This window comes from Paralichthys olivaceus, chromosome 8 (assembly GCF_024713975.1).
Source record: "Paralichthys olivaceus isolate ysfri-2021 chromosome 8, ASM2471397v2, whole genome shotgun sequence".
Classification (NCBI taxonomy): domain Eukaryota; kingdom Metazoa; phylum Chordata; class Actinopteri; order Pleuronectiformes; family Paralichthyidae; genus Paralichthys; species Paralichthys olivaceus.
The window spans coordinates 12,303,068-12,315,508 of NC_091100.1; the positions used below are offsets into that span (position 1 = coordinate 12,303,068).

A 12,441-nucleotide genomic window follows, 5' to 3' on the forward strand; every position below is an offset into this window, starting at 1 on the left:
CTAAAAGTATGTGTGATGATTCAGACATATGTGTCGAAGAAGGAACAAAGATGGTGGTCGAGCAGAGAGAATGTAAGAGACTTGAGCATTGAGCAGACACATGAGGACGGGATGCACATGATAGGACAGTGAAAGATTTAAGGTTCTTAAACAGAAGCTGTGATGCAGAGGAGAGGTGGAAGAAAAGGGAGCTAAAAAAGGGGAGAGAGGGCGTCTGAAGTCTTGAGTGAGACTAAATAGTTTGTCAGGCCAGCTTAATGCCTCACTTCCCCAAAGAGCCTCCTGAGATTACCTGGACTGTGGACAGACATAACCTGTCAACACACAGCAAGGCTGATTGATGGAAGTGACAGAGACAGGGTGTGTGTGTGTGTGTGTGTAGGTTTTTTCTGTGTGTATCTAGGTGTGTGAGTGTGGGCTGCAGTGTGTCTGTGGGGTTACAGTATTGAATTGACCTCTTCCCTGAGGAGAGAATAGACTCAAGGGATCAGAGGTAGTAGAGCTGTCCTCAGTGTGTCATCTTAGACTGTCACTTAGATCGTGTGTGAGTTTCTCAGTGTGTGTCTGTGTGTGTGTGTGTGTGTGTGTGTAAGAGAAAGAGAGAGAGAAGGGAGGTCGACATTGAAAGAGACGAGCGTAAGGAGTAGACCGAGTCCTTTTTATTGGCAGGGAGACTCATTTTTTTCTGTCATTAGCTTCATCGGCTCATGTCATCTCCCCCCTGCCTTTCACTATTCATGTTCACAGTAAAATATAATCTTGCTCATTCCACATTTACACTGGATTTCAGTAACCCTCATATTTAAAGGATCATTCTGATTCATTACAACTTGGCTCTTAGTTTCATCATTTCAAACGTCAATCCTGTCTGTGATAAAAGAAATTGCACTCTCAATTCCAAAGACTAATAGGGACAGAGACACAAGTAGAGCCACATGACAGTGGAATCCACAGAGACAGAGAATGGCACACAGTTGAGCGTATACCTTCACCAAGGCACATCAAGCCCCCCCTTGAATTCAAATAAGCCTTAAGGCCACATTACATTATCTCAGCTATAGAACCAAATAAAAATCTACTAGATTCAGATTTTTATTTGGATCCACACACTCAGATTGCAGTTCCCTAAATATGTTTATTTTCTTTCTTCAATGAATTATTCCTTGGCGAACTGTTGACAATGTAAAAAAAAGCCCCATCTCGCAATGTTCCTAGATCCACCACTATCCAGATTCACACCAACATTGAATAGGTTCTTTCTTTGCCCATGTCTCATCCTTCCACCAAGTTTTATGGAAATCTGTTCATAAGTATATTCCTGCTGACAAATAAACAAACAAAGTAATTATCATCCAACTGTTTTGCAGTTGTCCTTAAGTCTTTCAGCTCATTGTTTTGGTTTTAGACACCACAACTTCACTCTTTTGTTTCTCTCAATGTTTCTATCTTGTTGTAACATTTGATAATTGCAGGTTCAAATAATTTGGTTAAATCGTTGGCTTGTTTTATAAATGTCACCATGTTCACTTGTTGAGCACAATATTACCTTGACCAATAGAAATTAGACCAACTATAATAAGTACCCAGGTTGAACTGAACTGGACTCACCCTTAAATGCTCTTATTCCGCAATCTGTGTTTTTGTTGAACTCTTCAGCATAGTAAATAAAACTTGGGTCTGTGTTTCTTCCCAGGATCACCGTACTACTACAGTGCAACATCACGGGGGACAGGCCCTGCAGCCACGGCAACAGCCTCTGCCTACGACCGCCACTGACCCGTCCTATTGAGAGGAGGAGAGGGAGGGAGGGAGGGATGAATAGCACCATCACTGCTCAGTACAAACCTGCCTACACACACATTTATGACGTCAGTGAAATTTGAATCTTCTTTGACTCACAGTTGCACCAACAAATGCATTGTTGGGCTGCAACATAGACATACGGTATTGATACTGCATTACTGTGATCATCAGGCATAGCAGTAATCCAACTGGTATTAGACTGATCAAAAGATTTAGCATATGCATAAATTTGGACTCTTCCATAACATATGAAGACTTTGTATCAATAATCCTAATTTCCACCTATCTAGAAATCCAATAGTTCAGTGGACTATGAGTGCAGAGGTAACTGAAACTGTAAAAGTCTGTATTGTGATCTTCTGGGTAAAATGTTTTCTGTTTAGGTATTTTTTTGATGAAATTATTTGAGCTTTTTAGAGCAGGATCACTTTTTCAAATAGTCTTTTGATGAGCCGACATTAATCAAACACATTCTCTATGCCATGCTACGGTGAAGTAAAGACAATCCAACTCTCATAACTTTGAATGACCAAAATCACCCACATCATTATCACTCTGCCGTAGATTCAACACATTTCCCTTGGGATCACAATGCTTAATAATCAGGATACGATGAGTTTCACCAATCAGTTTCACAAATGTTTGCTAAGTCCCACCCCCTTTTGCTACTGTTAGCCTGTTGACTGTTTTCACTGTGGAGCTTTCCGCTCTCACTCGGCAGACATGCAATTTACAATAATTTACAACATTTACACCAATATTTTGTGACATGTCAAACAATGTATCATTAATATCAGACCATAGTATAAAACAAAATTCGCCAGCAAATGTTGCTGAGAGAATTTATCTACTGCAGCTAACAAGCCAATATAAGGCTTTTGAGATCAGACGGTGTTTGGCAAATGTAATTCTGTCATCGGTAACACTGAGGCTAACTTTTCATGTGACACTGGAGGCACCAGCCAGTAAAATTGTGTTTAGCGGATGCGGCCAATTGAATGCAAGAGAAGCGGCGGGAGAGGCAGCTGGCTAACCTGCTGCATGCTCATATGGTTGAGGATTGTATTTCCCGTGTACTTCTCTTTACACTGACAGCCAACATGGCACGTTAACATGAAAGCCAGCTATGTTGTCCCAAGTATGAAACTTTGATTGTTGTCATTATGATTATCGTGCCAGCATCAAGTGTTAACCACACATGCTAACATCTGCAGGTTACGTACGAGGAAATAAACCCAATTTAATATTATGGTTTTGAAGTGAGAGACAGAGGACTGCTCTCACTGTAGCACCGTGCACGTTGCTTCGGCATGTGGAGGTATCTAGATTTTGACAGATCTGCTGTGCCTAGTTACGGTTGCTAAGCTATTATGGTTGCTAAGTTGGAGGTGGGGTTTAGCAAACAGTCCATTTTCAGTCGTCGTACACAGATCCCGATGCGTGTGCGGTGTCATAACACGGAAATCTATCCTCACATCCACACTTGCATTCAAAGTGGTTTTAAAACCACTGACCAATGGACAGGCCTTTTACTCAAGCACAGCATCAAATCTGAGTCCTCTACTGTAAAAAGGTCAACACGTTCACATCAGACCAAAATCAACCAGGGAGTCATACTGTACAGGAAGGTGCTATCCTACCTCCCCAGCCAAGATTGAGTCCTGATCAAGAGCTATTTATAATGGAGGAGACACAGAGTAATATATTAAGAAGCTTTTCCGCGCTGCACTCCACGAGAGTGAATGCCTGTAATGATTTATAATATGTGTCACGCTGTTGTGCTAGAATAGTGATGATGATGATGATGATGATGACGACGACGATGCAGTGAAATATGAAATCTTAAGAACTTTCAATATGAAAAGAAGTCTTTGTTTATAAATGTCATCTGACTGCGATTTTCTTGTTTATAGTTTGTTGCCTGATATCAGTTGACGCCGGTGCCACTTAATAAGACGCCATTTTTAACTGCTTCCTGAATTTTCAAAAGAAAAGCCAGGAAACAGTGGCACCCTCTCTTTCTCCTTCTCTCTTTCTCTCGCTCTATTTCTCTCTTTAAACTCCCCAAAGATGGGCCCCCCCTAGTGGATCGGCTGACTAACTACAAAAGCACAAAGACTCAATCATCATTTAATGGCGCCATTTTACTTTTATGACTTCCTTTTAGAACCATGAAGTATTTCCTCTCCTCCCCTTCTTGAGTGCTTGTCCTTGTGCTGTTTGACACCCTGAAATTGTTTCTATAAAAACTTCGCTTTCGTGAAAAAACAAGTGAAACTGTTTTCTTTTTTTTTTTTTTGTTTCTCTCCTACAACAGTTCTGCGCTGTGACAATGCATGACACCAGGGTTGAGGCCTTACCCGCTAAATGTACAGACAGAGCAGGAGAGATTTGCCCTGTAGCACTGATTTGAAATCAGTGCCGTTATCCCTCCCAAATGTTTGAGAGCCCACCATGTTGATCTTGTGTGAGGGCAATATCCTCCTAAACCTGTACGCAACTTTCTGTCTCATTTCTGTCCATACAAGATTTGTACAGTACTTAGCGAAAGAGAAGAGACGTCACAATGTCGATAGCAATTTTAATTATTCACATTTGACTTTAGATTTTAGTGATGGGACTTTCTTTACGAAAAAAGATTAAGAGGTTTGTGGTGTTGTTTTAGCCATCGTCTGCAAGTGTTTACATATCTTTTGTTTGATTGTTTGTTTTGGGTACGTGTGGCTGCATGTAGCACTTGATTGCTACTGTGTAGTTTTACGAGTTAACAGATTGGAAGCACCAAATCTGCAGCGCAAGACATGAAATATAGCTATATAAACTTATACCTATGAACACGGAACAAAACTGTTAGTTTCTCAATCTTTGTTGTTTCTGGGTTTTGAAATAGTGGTAGGGTGGATCCTTTTACATTTGTAGACCTTAAAAGTTGTGAATGCACAACTCTAAAGAAGATTCTTCTAACGGCTCATCCGCTGTGCTGCCAGCATGCACCGCAGCAGGAGCCGCTCCTTATTTCTGTCTTTCTCTCTTGATCTTTCTGAGGCATTATTGAACCTGAACCACACCAGCTGAAAACAAGGACAGTGCCTTTAGTTTTATATGTCAACAACCCCCCTGACTGACCACGAGTCACTAAAAGATGATTCACTATCCCTCCCTGCGATTCCTTCAACAAATCTCTATCTGCCACGGGGGTGTCGATTAAACCCTCCCATAAATATATAGCAGAGAGTTATTTCAATACCAACATCAGCCAATAAGTTTCATTGTATAAATAACATTGCAGCTGTTACAACCCAACATACTCCTGACCTAGGACTGTGTATCATGCATCACAGTCCTGCATATCTCCCATCACGTGGACATTCAACATCACACACACTCTCAAAATTTGCAACAAAGTTGTCAGACTTAAAATCTTTTTAGTTGTCTATCAGCTTTGAAAACAAATATGAAATCCCAATTGATTTGAGTCTATGAAAGACATCAAATATAGCACAGGACCTCTTCCTCACTTGGCCCCAGTTGTGCATTTAATACCTTCAATACATTTTTCTCAAAGATGGTTTCTGACACATTCTTACCACACTAATGTCTGATGAAGTGCTCATGTTTCCAGTAAGTTTAGTTTTTAATATATATATATATATATATATATATATATAGACTGATTGGTCGAGTGTGTGTGACATGTACAGATGTTCATGTTCACCTAAAGATAAACTGTTATCACTTTGACGATTCCCTGATTTTTCAACATTAGTTTGTTGAAATCAAACTGTGAACATGGTTAACAAAGCAGCTATTAATGCATCTTAGTATTGTCACTGTGAGCATGTAGTATGCTAATGTGTTTAGCATTTAGCTCAAAGCACTGCTGCCTCACAGAGCTTCACAGCTGAAGACCGTCTTACAGATACCCACCATTATAATCTTAGGATATTTCCTACCAACCCCTGAGTTTGTCCTTTATTTATAAAGTATACATCTGTGACTGCAATGTCCACACTTGGTAAGATCTATGCAGGACAATGATCTGTGGTATACAGTTATGGAACAAGGATACACAGAACCCACCGGCACAGAAAAGGGCACAAAATAAACAAAAAGGCCAAGTAAGCAACAGACATATTACAAATCTGTTCATTAATATTGTTTTTTTTGTAACCAGAGCATCTTAAAATGAATTACACCCCTCTCAAACACAACACACCACACACACTATTGTAAACATGAAGAGTTATCGATTGGAAGCCGTCCGTTCTCCTTGAGGAGGTGAATCCGTGCCTCCCGTGTCCGCTCACGAGAAGCAGTGACACCAAACGTGGCCAAACCCGGTGCCCGTTCTCCGGTGTAGCCAAGAATTCAGAGATACATTAACAGGATTAATTGTTAACTATGCATCTCGATAGTGACACAGCTTGCCTTGCCATTGCTTTGACCTGACTGGTTCACATGGGGAGAGAATGGGTTCCTGTTGGCCCACAGTCGTTTTCGATTGGCAGCTGTGACATTGACTGCAGCGACGAGGGGGGGGGGGCTGTCATTGTGGGTGGTACAGTAGGAGGCATGGCAAGCAGAGGCCACACACACACACACACACACACACACACACACACACACACACACACACACACACACACACACACACACACACACACACACACACACACACACACACAAATAAGTACAGACACACTCTCCCTCCCTCCCTTTGTCCTTTGCAGAGTGGTGATCGCCCCTCCTCTCATGCCCCTGTGTCCCCCAGGGGAGGCCAAACCTGCTGTGCCATCAGAAGCTCATCCCAGCTTTTTTCTCCCCCCTCCCTCAGCCCTAATCTCATCATATCTGCAATCGTCTTCCCCCTCTCTCCTCCTCTCCCCTCCTGTAGCACTGCCACACTACCAGGATTAGGAATATTAAAACTATTCTGTTGATTCCAGGCCTGTGACCTTCTTCTAAAAGTCCTCCCTCTTTCTTCAGACAGACCTATTAATCCTTTTTCCCCCCTCTCTTACGACGTAATGCTCACTGTCCTGTCAGAAATTCTGCATAGGAATGAAGCAGGGTGTTTTGTGCCGAAGCGAGGTCATTTCAATGGCAATATTGCTGCCTGGATCTTTATTTGGCCGAGAATATTCCGTGAGATCACATCTCACCTTCTGTTTCCTTTATGTAGCTGCAGAGCGTTTAAAACACAAAGAAACACTAGTTGGTCAAATGTTTTCTTTCCAGCACTGCCACAGTTTACTGTCCATGAAAATACAATTGCATACTGAATATTTTTTTTTATCCCAGTTCCAAGTAAAATAGGAAACTGAAATAAATGCAAATTCGTTTTTTTTCTCCTTTATTATGATTTCTCACCGAGTGTGCACCGCCTGTATCTCAATATGAATCCATGAAGATGGCTACTGCCTTTGTAAAACCTGAGGGGATTTCAGCATCACATCTTGACAGCAATTAGTAGCACAATCTGTTTCATGCTTGCTGATATAACTAGGCTCTGGACAGATCTCATACTGAAGTGTTACAATGTTCTGTACATCTTAATATTATTCAACTGTGGAAGAGGAGAAACACACACGACTCAGCCTACGAAAATCGACTGTGCTTTTTAAGCAGATGTTTCAATCAAAAAAAAAGACAAAAAAATAATAAACATGATTTTTCACCTTACTGTGGCCTTTCGTGTAACAATCTGGAGTTTTTGTGTCCATGGCTTCCTATCTGGGGTGTTCAAGAGATATTTATATCTGTGACGTTTCGGGGAAAAAAAATATACAAATAAACGACAGAAAGAAAAACATCAGAGTACAAAAACACACGTGAAATTAGGTTTTAAACACTTCATCTGTCTCTAGTCTTCAAAATCAAATGCGACAAAAAGAAAACATATCTGTAACATTCACCAAAGCCTGTGATGCCTGTTTTAAATGATAGATTCTTGTACAAAAAAACATATAAAATATCAGAAAAGACTTAGAGATACAAACACAAAATGAAGATAAGAAATGCCTTCAAATATTCTGGAGGGGAGGATTTAAAAAAAAAAGTAAAAGAAATGCTTCTTTAAGAAAATGTGTATGTTTTTTATTCGATTTTCTAGTAGTTGCAAACAAAAAACTTGGTGTTTTTTCTCTTTGTGTGTTGTGTGTTGTCTTAATATTTGAATGTAATTTACTGCAGTGCAAATTTGCCAAAGATATCATATCAATTGATTTCTCTTCTTGAGTTTTTTTTGTCTTTTTGTTCCTGAATTGTGACCAATTTTGTTCAGAAAACTGGAAATAATGGTGAATTTGATATTATGCTTATTTTTTCATATTTCTATTGTTAATAATATTGTTATTTTATTTCCTGGTTTTTAGTTTACTGTGAAATATTAAATTGCAGTTTGCTTGACGCATCTCTTCATACTCTGGTCTGTGAACCTGTCCATCCGTCCACCTGAGTGACTGTTGTTGGTGAATTATTCCATTTATGTACCTGTAATGTGAAGCTAAGAAGTAATTATTTGTAAATATTTGCCATAATTTTATTGGTCCTTCAGAATAAAAAATAATTTTTTGGAAGTTAAAGGTTCTGTGTTGATATTTGGCTGCACGTTAACATGACGTTAAAAACATACAAACAACGCACACACATAATTATTGCCTGTGTAAACGTCACATTCCTCAACATCTAACCTCAGTCTGGACAGTCGGAGACTTCCAGAGCTGGAGATGCAAACCTCATCTTACGGTGTCTGTCTGGAAGTGAGGGGAGGGACACAGCTAACCCCCCCCCCCCTCACCTCACCCAACCAATCTGAGTGAATGAAGTGTCCCAGTGCTGCAGTCTTGGCTGCTGGCCGAGTCCAGGAAGGGACAGAGGTGTGTGTGTGTGTGTGTGTGTGTAGGGAAGGAGGCGGAGGTGAGAGGGGTGATAATAGGACACAAGCCATGACATGGCGACAACACGCCACACACACAGAAAACAGCACATACCCAGCTTGAGAAGCAGGCCGTGCTGTCCAGGGCTTGGGTGCCTGCCACCTTTTCTGTGTGCGGGTCCAGGCTCATTTTGGTTCCTTGCCAACTAGGCAAGCGTGTCAGGTTATGTAAGAATGCATCATATGATAAAAGGATAAACAGTTGAGTAAAAGTTAACCAACGCAATTTAAATTTGAGAGGATTTTTGGCTGCATTGGGGGACTACTTTATTAGACTCATAGGGACTAAAAGACAGGATTGCCCCCCCACCCTCTTCTACTTTGTTTTTTAAGTGATCTTTTTTTTTTATCTGTCTCTTTAAAATATTAAAGGTACTAAGTTAATTTGGACACAGTGCTATTCAGGCATCAAGATAAAGGTGGACAAACTTGATCAAAACCTTGCACCTGAAAACCAGGTAATCATCATGTAGATGTTGGATTTCATCTGTATTTGAATACAGCTGCCAATAAAACTGTTCCAGGCTGTGGCTTGGCAGTTTAATGAGAGACACAGAGAGGCAGGCCTGCAAAGAAAAGCCCAACCACGCACTCCTGAGGTCATACTGATAACTTTCTTCTATGGAAATGGGTTGAGAGAGTTGTTCGTCTGTGCTTTTTAGAAAAGTTGCTCACAGGTCTGAAAAGTCAGTTAATGTAGCAACAAAGGTGCTTAGTGAAAGACACTGCATCTAAATGCAACCCCCTCCAGTTGCAAGAAAGGACCAGGGGCCTCATAGGATTCATACTAAAAGTGTACGTACGCACAAAAGTTGAAAATGCTATACGCAAAAAAAGATGCACACACGCACCTGAATGCAGAGTTCCCTTTATAAATCCCAGTCCAGCTGGAAACATGCGTATGTGGATCTGCCTCATATTCCGCCCTCTACACGCCCACATTCAACCATAAATGGTCAATGCAAAACCACTAATGAATATTAAATGACCCGGGGGAACAATGGGTTTCTTTAGAGAATAATGGCATCAAGCGATGAAAAGAAGAACTTTTCTGGCACTGAAATCGAGGAGCTTGTGAGTGAGGAGGAGGTGAAGACAGAGACTGTTCGGAGCCCACTGCAGTGATGTCATTAATAAAAGAAAACACACTGTCATTCACTGCATTAACACAGCAGCAACATGTGACCAGAGAGGACAGTGTCTGAAATACAAAGTGGCCAGATTTAAAGCTGGAGACAACTGCAATATCCTCAATCTATGAAATCTAAAGAAACATTTTATTGGGTTTAAGAAGAAAGGTAAATATTATAAATTGTATACCTGTCGGCTACTTTACAGAGAGTGCTGAGTACTTGTGTTGGGATGGTTCGGTTCCGTCGGGTCAGTCCGTTTTATACATGACTCAGTTCAATCCAAAGATCATAGCTCTATAGAATCTAAATCAGCAAGCAGTATTTTTTATTTACAGCAATCGGACCAATTACTTCACACGTAAGTGGTGTCCTAACCTGCTGTCTGGGACGTCATTTAGAAATGGAAGTTTGAAGGTGAGCAGTTTATTTCATATTTTTGCAAGTGGTCTCCAGTGAGCTCTGTGCACCTTATTGTACAGTCATGTTCACTGCAGTGATTTTACACACTATATGAACATTTAGGTTATGCTCATTGATACAGGCACAGTGTTATAGAAGATGTTATTAAAAAGCATTATTGACTCGGTTCTCTATCTGTTATTTTAGCTCTTTATAGAACTCAACTCATACAAGGGACTAAAAGTCAGGGTTGGACAAACATTGAGTGTCAGTGTCAACGTTCGTCGGACAGATGCAGCTCTCGTGTATCATCTGTCAGACCAACGTCTGCTTGAAGAATAGAAGGTTTGACAGTTAGAAAGCAGCGTGACCCTCTCTGCTCCTGCTGCAGATTACATAACATGACTAGGTACTAAAAAGTTCTACCTCCTCATCCCCTCCTCTCCCTCCTCCTCCAGCTTCCCACACAGGAGCAGGAGACAGACAACAGTGGTACTTAAGGGGGCCAAGAAGTCATGCAAATTAACGTCAGTCAGCATTGGTATTTTTTGGCCCTCCAGAGCCCCTGTAGAGGGATGTGCGGGGCCAAATGAGTATAATTGGGCCTCAGCTGATTAGCGAAGAGGGTCTCTACAGGAGGGAAGGGGGGGCGGTGAGAGGAAGAGAAGCTGGAGAGACGTGAGGAGTGAAAGAGCAGGGGCTTTGAATCAAACAGGAGGAGAAGGAAGAGAGGAACTGACAAAACACGCAGAAGAAGAATTGGAGAGAGCGAAAGAGCGTTAATACATGTAGTTCATTTTCATCTCTGCTGCCGTGTTCTCATCCTCTCCACTTTGTGCTCTGGCCTGTGTTCGTTAGTTGTGAGTTAGAGGTGAGGAGACATTAGGACTGAGCATCCAAAGTTTGTATTCAATGATTTGAAGTATTCCTCTGCTTTATTTATTCTCTTATAAACAACAGCTTGATCAGGGGAAGATGGTGGTTATGGTTTTAAGAAGTTGAGCATTGAATGCAGGTCTGAGTGAGTGAGTACTAGATGATTTGATCTTTAGATCCAGGGGTCACAAGTACACAGGACTTGCCTTTGTACACCATGTTTTTTTTTTGTGCTTATTAATATTCTGTCAATGTTTTTTTATAAACCTGACAAAAGTCGATGCAAGCTTTTAAATGATGTTGGATATTTGAAGCTTTTATTTTTTACAGACAATTTATTTTAAATGTCTCTTTCAATATGAACACATCGAACCAATCAGAATGTGTTCACATCGTAGAACGTCCTCCTCTATCCTGTCTGATACACAGTTTTGTTCATTTATTTAATATGTCTGTAGCCAATCACAGTTATCAGGTGACCAAACAAAAATGAATAAACCAAATGCACACAACTGGAACTTTCGACAAACAAACCTTTGTCAAATAAAAAAATGCATTTGGTATTAAATGTTCTTATACGTCCTGAAGCGGCTGTGCTACCAAGCAGTCAAACTCTCTTCATCAATAGAGGAGAACTTCATCATCATCGTTCCATGTTGATTCCATCTGTCTTTGCCAGAGGCGCAATCTTTTTTCAATCCTTATAATTTATTTGCGGAATAGAGTTACTGTGAATAGTTGCCTTATTTGTGCCATTTGTTCACATGGCAGATGATGTACAAAGGTCTTTATACACATCTCTCACCTTTAATCATGTGGTTTTAACACCGTGCAACTAAAGCAAACATTTCTGAAAATCCTTCACCGAGAGAGAGAGAAGGGAGCCGGTCCTCTGCTGTTCCGTCGTGAGACAAAATCTCAACACTAAAAAGAAGTGGTTTGACCTTATCACAGGAGACATTTGGACTTCACAGAATGAGCTTTTACATGCTTCCCATTGCCCTTTACACACACACACACACACACACACACACACACACACACACACACACACACACACACACACACACACACACACACACACACACACACACACACACACACACACACACACACACACACACACACACACACACACACACACACACACACACAGTTTAACTCATAAAAACCAAACAACTGACGAGGTGTGTAAGAGTCACTTATAGCCCCTCCCCCCCTCTGCCCATCACTCACAATCACCAACACAGATACTATATGTAACAAATGTCAGATATGTGTGTGGGGGGGCTC

At 40.9% G+C, this 12,441-nt stretch overlaps 2 protein-coding genes across 8 annotated transcripts in view; one reads left to right on the forward strand and one right to left on the reverse strand.

Moving 5' to 3' along the window:
- pax5 (paired box 5) overlaps window positions 1–8,381 on the forward strand; it is a 53,075-nt gene extending 44,694 nt beyond the window's left edge. For all 4 annotated transcript variants that reach the window (XM_069529656.1, XM_069529653.1, XM_020100454.2 and 1 more), the window contains exon 11: window positions 1,694–8,381. In XM_069529656.1, the coding sequence (XP_069385757.1) occupies window positions 1,694–1,776 (83 nt within the window). In that variant the 3' untranslated portion in view covers window positions 1,777–8,381. The remainder of the gene's footprint in view (window positions 1–1,693) is intronic.
- The window catches only part of LOC109637840 (uncharacterized), a 29,969-nt gene that overhangs the window by 13,135 nt on the left and 4,393 nt on the right, over window positions 1–12,441 (reverse strand). The window lies entirely within an intron of this gene.